At 42.8% G+C, this 5846-nt stretch overlaps 1 protein-coding gene across 1 annotated transcript in view; it reads right to left on the minus strand.

The window, feature by feature from the left end:
* The window catches only part of PTPRR (protein tyrosine phosphatase receptor type R), a 261921-nt gene extending 258378 nt beyond the window's left edge, over window positions 1-3543 (minus strand). The window contains exon 1 of the mRNA XM_055085211.1: window positions 3325-3543. Coding sequence (XP_054941186.1) covers window positions 3325-3376 — 52 coding nt within the window. The 5' untranslated portion in view covers window positions 3377-3543. The remainder of the gene's footprint in view (window positions 1-3324) is intronic.
* Window positions 3544-5846: the final 2303 nt, after the last annotated feature.

Below are 5846 nucleotides of genomic sequence, written 5' to 3' on the forward strand. Positions count from 1 at the left end.
AGAGTGGCATGGACATATATACACTACCAAACATAAAATAGATAGCTAGTTGGAAGCAGCCGCATAGCACAGGGAGATCAGCTCAGTGTTTTGTGACCACCTTGAGGGATGGGAGGGAGGGAGACGCAAGAGGGAGGAGATATGGGGATATATGTATATGTATAACTGATTCACTTTGTTGTAAAGCAGAAACTAACACATCATTGTAAAGCAATTATACTACAATAAAGATGTTAAAAAAAAAAAAAGAATGGGGACAGTTAGGGAAAAAGAATCTGGCACCACTATCTCAATGGTGGCCTCAACTGTCAGAGACTGTGTAGGATTTTATATAGTGTGAAATCATAGGCCTGGAAACCTAGGTTTTTACCCTGGCTATACTGTTAATTGGCACTTTAAAGTAATTACCAGCTATTATTTACTGGATCATAGTTTTCTCACCTGTACACTAAGCAGTTAGATGGACAATAACTAACTCTTTTCTTGTTAAGGACACCTATGAAAATCAGCCGCCATAGATAAGAGCTGAGTCCAGGTTCTCTAACAAGCTCCATGCTCAGTAATTCGTTAAGGTTATCTTACCCAGAGATGTTAATTACACAGCATTGTACCCCCTCTTCCCCTTTTTGTTCCCACAGACATTACAAACAGATACAATACTTTTCACTGTTAAGGCAATCAGAACTCAGGGCTGGTCAGAGTTTAAAAAGAAAAAATTTTTTTTTTTTTTTTTTTTTTGCATAGTGACTCAGGAGATCATGACCAAATAATTGGAGATGATGCTCAAGTTGAAAACAGTTTGCTACTTATCATTAGGAGAATGACTATTGAAGTCAACAGTTCCTAGTATAGCTACAAAGAGCACTCACATCCTGGCAGCCAATTTCTCCCATCCCAAAAGGGGTGTAACCTGTCATTTCCACCAGTATAAAGTAGTTGCTGGTACCCTGGGCATAACCAAACTGGATCAGTTAGCTTTTCAGCCAAAGAGGCCTGACTCTATAGAATTCATTTCCCTTCTTTATAAAGCTCACTTCTCTCCTGAGAGGAGAGCCTTCTGTAAGAAAAGCCAAATCAGACATTCAACAAGTAGAGACAATCACTGACTTCTTGATCTTTGCCCTCCCACTTACTCATTTTCTTATTACCCAAATCTACAGGAGCTGAGATCAAGAAATCTGGTTTGTCTCAGTTCTAATGAAAAGTCCTAACAATGTTATTTAGATAACGGTGATGAATTTTAATCTGATGACAGCTTGTGACCCACAAATTGCTGTTTAAATTAAAATGCATTCAAAATGAAACTGGCAAGACAACCACAATATTAAACTTGCAATCTGCTGTGAAAAAAACACCTATCAAAAGCACTACATTAAATATGAATATAATTAATTTCTATACAGCATCTTGCAATTGAAATCTGAAGATAGCCTTCAATGCATTGCCTTATTAAATTCAAATTGATTAAATAATTTTTTTTTTTTGCAAATTAAGAAGTCCAAGTAGAGTTGGACTGGTTTGTCTTTGGTAATATACCCTTTTGGCAGAACTCCAGGTATAATCTAGGGCTACAGACGCCTAGGTTTCTCCTTTGATGAACAAAAGTCTATTTCCTCATCCCAAATATTCATCTACAATAAATTTAGAAATGTTTTCCATCTGCTTAGTTTTAAGTTTATCTATAGCTTTTATAGCTTTTAAGCTATAATTACTCAAGATATATTAAATGTTATCTTTAGAAATGTTATATATTAGCTTTAAAAATAAGGACACTAAAATTTTTTATAGATCAGCTAAATTGATAGGAATTGAGGCTTTTTCGGTAACAGATGTTTGTATCAGTGCTACAATAAAACAATAATGTAAATAAAACTCAACCCAATGTGTATATTTTCATCCTATATTTCAACATTAAAGAATTGTATGTGGTAATAAAAGTATTCACTATAACTGTTTGCAAATAATTTAATAACCAAGTCATAGCTATTTCTTAGTTTTCAAAAGGTGTCAAAGAACTACTGAAAATTCCACAATATAACATCATAATTATACAATTAACATGGGTACTTAATTATAGCTTGAATGTCCCTAAACATTACTTGTTCAAGAGATTCACAATATGTTAAAATAGCATTAGCTAGAAATAAGTACCATATTTCACTCTCATTATCACCCACATAGAAAAGGACTCACCCATACTCTTTTTAAAAGATAACACAAAAATTGTAATTTTGCAACCATTATTTATATTCATTACCCCTGGAATGTAGTACATACTCAATAAATGTTGGTTGAAAGAATGAATGAATGTGTGTGATTGGATAACAGGCAAACTCTAGGAAAATACCTAGTCCTTGATTGCTACAGGGATACTGCATGGACAACTGCTGTCGCAGTAGGGTTCCCAAAATCTCTCTGCCATATTCTATTTTGGTTCACGTGTGTGTAAAAATGCTAAAGGATTCAGTCCGGCAAGTCCTTGCATTACATAGAGGCTGCATGTGTCCAAAAAGCAGGGTCTGCAGCAACATCGCATATAAAATTCCCCAGGTACTTCCTAAGGTTTGCTTCCATACGAAACCTGATACTGGTATCAAATATGTTTATATTTGGGAATCAGTCTCACTGTCACTCCTGGCTAGACCTCATCAAATCTGTCCCAGGGACAGTGCCGACCCTGGGGTTGTCAGCTTTGAAACTGTGATTGGGTTTCTGTCTAGTGCCCTCGCAATCTGACCACGATGCTGAAAGAGAAGAGAGGGTCTTATTTTAAATCTTTCGTTCCTCTCATTGGTTTAGAAAATTCGACTGACAAGAGCAGGGGCCAGAGGAGCCTGGAGCGGCATCATTAATGCGAACCATGTATTTCGATCTTTGCGGAGATGTGGTCCATCAGGTTACAGCCAGTGCATCCCTGTGAGCTCTCGCTAAACCAAGGGACCTTACGGATGCAGCCGCTGCAGTAGAAAAGGTTACATCCAGCAGGATGTCTTGTCTGCCTCCTGAAAAACTGGCAGTCAAGTGCAGAGCCTCGAAACAAAATCTGGGAGTCTACATGGAGGGGAGGGGTGGAGCAAGCAAACCTCTATTCGTACTGAAAATGTTCATACGAGGTAAGGAAAAATCAAGAGCTGATTTTAGCTTTAAGTTTTCGGCCGCAGTCTTCCAACAGGTGCATGACTCCCTCACCGCTTTCCTGTCAGCACTGTCCTGCTTTGCCTTCCTAAGGCTTTCTTCGCGAAGCAGGCTTTTCCTACAGTCCTCAAGCATGTGCAGTCTCCCAGCGCATCCACATCTCTGGCTCTATGCCCGGCAACCCCTTACCTGCAGCGTGAAGAAGCAGGCACAGCGCAGGGAAGCCAACCGCCCTCCGCATAGTGTTTGCATTGAGAGGTGGAGGAGAAACTCAGCCACGACGCCACTTCAGGTAAAGTGTTACTGGAAAGAGCCCACGCCGATGGTCCTCTGGTCTCCGGGATTCATTCGCAGGTCCTCGGCTCGGGCTGGCAGAGCCGTGTGTGGCGCCCACAGAAGGAAGCACCAGCTTCGCCTCCTTAAGAGAGGAGGAGAGGAAGAGGAGTAGGATGCGGCGGCGAGCTGGGCGGCGCAGGGCGGGGACCGACGCCCTGGGAGCCGCTACTGCTCGGCCTTCTGGAAGCTCCGCAGGCGCGGAGGGGAAGGCGCGGGGTGGGGGTGGGGGGCACTCCCGCGCCAGCCCTGGAGCCCGGGGCCGGCGCAGCGCGAGCAGCAGCCCCGCCGCGCCGCGGCTACTGAGCATGCCCAGCGCTGCCCTCGCGCCGCACGCACGGGAGTTTCAAAGTGAAATTCCACTTCTCCGGGTCTTAGCTGCGGCTGCGAGGGGAGCAGGCTCCACTGCGGGGCGGGGGCCGGGGGGGGGGGGGAAAGCATCTTGGGACGGTTGTCAGGGATACAGCATCTGTCCAAAACGTGGGGGTGGGACTAGATGAGGGCCCCATCTGAGGAACCAGAGGAGAGAGCCTAAGAAAGTGTCAACCCCTACACCCACCCTGCTCCTTCCCCAAATCTTGGTTTACACGTGGACAGAGCTCTCTGCTAGCAGATGACGCTTCCTGGGCCGCAGATTGCCCAGCTTCTCCAGGCTGCCTATGGGAATAGAGTACAGGTGTCTTCCCGCTAAGCAGGGTTGCCAGGGGGAGCGGTCATGGCGCAGCCTGAGGGGTGTAAGCAGTAAACGCGCATCCTGGGGGTGCCTTCTTTCCAACACGGTCCCTTTTTTCTTTCCCCTGTCTCCAGCGCGGTCCCTGTTTTTAAACTTTCTCAAGCTCAAAGTCAATGACCATAGTGACAGAAGTAGGATATATCCATGTAATTGATGAGAAGAAGGTACCTTTTTGTTTTTTGGAGATAATTATCTTTAGTCTCCATTTTTACTTTCTAAGGGGAAAGGTAATAGAATCACCTCTGTAACTGGTCTCCTGCCGTGCAGCTCTACGTCTCTAGGGAGGCTGCAACAGTCTAATACAGGTGTTCCTCCCCCCTCATCTGTGACATTAGAGTGTGGAGATGCTTCTGTTACTCCAGTGGCTAATTACTCATAGTCATGAAGTCCCTTGGCCAGACTTTCTCCATTAACTATCCCAGCAGCTCTGACTTTTCTGCCTCTGTGTCTTCATGGGATGCTATTGCCCCTTCCCCAGTTACTCCCACTTGCTTCAGTACCACATTCAAGTTTAAAAAGGTCTAACCTTGATCTCACATTTCCAGAAAGCCCTGGGCTAACTCCAGATTACAATATTTCTCTTCCACACTTGAATGTATAGACAACATTTGCTAAGCATTGACTCATATTTTTCGTTTATATTCATTCATCTGTGGTTCGTCTTACAACACAGCCCAAGGCTCCCTAAGAACTTCTCCATCTTTGTATTACTTAAATTGAACAAAGTGGTTCTAGGTAAGTAAGAGGTAGGAGTATTGTTGAATTGAACTGCATATCTCATTCAATGCTTTCTTCCTCCATCCTCTGTGAATTGGGACAACTAATGGGAAACATGTTACCCACAAGAGCTTAAATTAGGCAGGATGTCACAGGATCGGAGCCCAGGCAGTATCATTTCCTTTATAATTTATTTTATCTCTAGCACTGAGAGGCAAGGCTAGGAATTACACTCAAATAGTTGAGAGAAGGGGGAGAATGAAATGTATTTTTAATACGTTGACAGGACTTCTATGCTGAAAATAGAGATAAATACAGCTTTACTACTCCAGCTCCTCCACTTCCCCACATGGGTGTGTCACATACCATTTCTGTGGCACTACCGTTTCGCCCAAAACCTCTCTAAGCTGTAACCTCTTTCCCTACTATAGATTCATTTTTCCCCAGTCTCCTCTCCCCACAGCATATATCAGTTTCTAACATACCAAAAGAATTACTTATTACATCTATCATTTATTATCTCTTTCCTTACCCTCCCTTCCCACAATGGAATCCAACCTCTACAATGGCAGATATCTTTGACAATTTTATTCTCTGATGTATGCCAACTGACTAGAACAGTAGTGCCTCACACAAAACAGGTGCTCAAAAAAATGAATAAATCAAAAGCAATTAGCTGATAAAATTCAATTTGACAATTATCCTGACCCTTTGGAATTCTTACTAAGCAGATATTTAGCTGTGTTTAAAACTTAGAGGAGTAGCCCTTCTCGTCTAATATCAGGTACTAGAATTGCATCAGGGCTGAGAGTTGAGGCGAAATAACTGTAGTCCACTTACAGTGGGTGTGCTTCTCTTATTTTCTTCCTCCCTAAAAAAAAAAAAAAAAATTTACCACACTTACATAGCTCTCCAAGAAGAAAATGCA

This window comes from Physeter macrocephalus, chromosome 6 (genome assembly GCF_002837175.3).
Source record: "Physeter macrocephalus isolate SW-GA chromosome 6, ASM283717v5, whole genome shotgun sequence".
Taxonomy (NCBI): Eukaryota; Metazoa; Chordata; class Mammalia; order Artiodactyla; family Physeteridae; genus Physeter; species Physeter macrocephalus.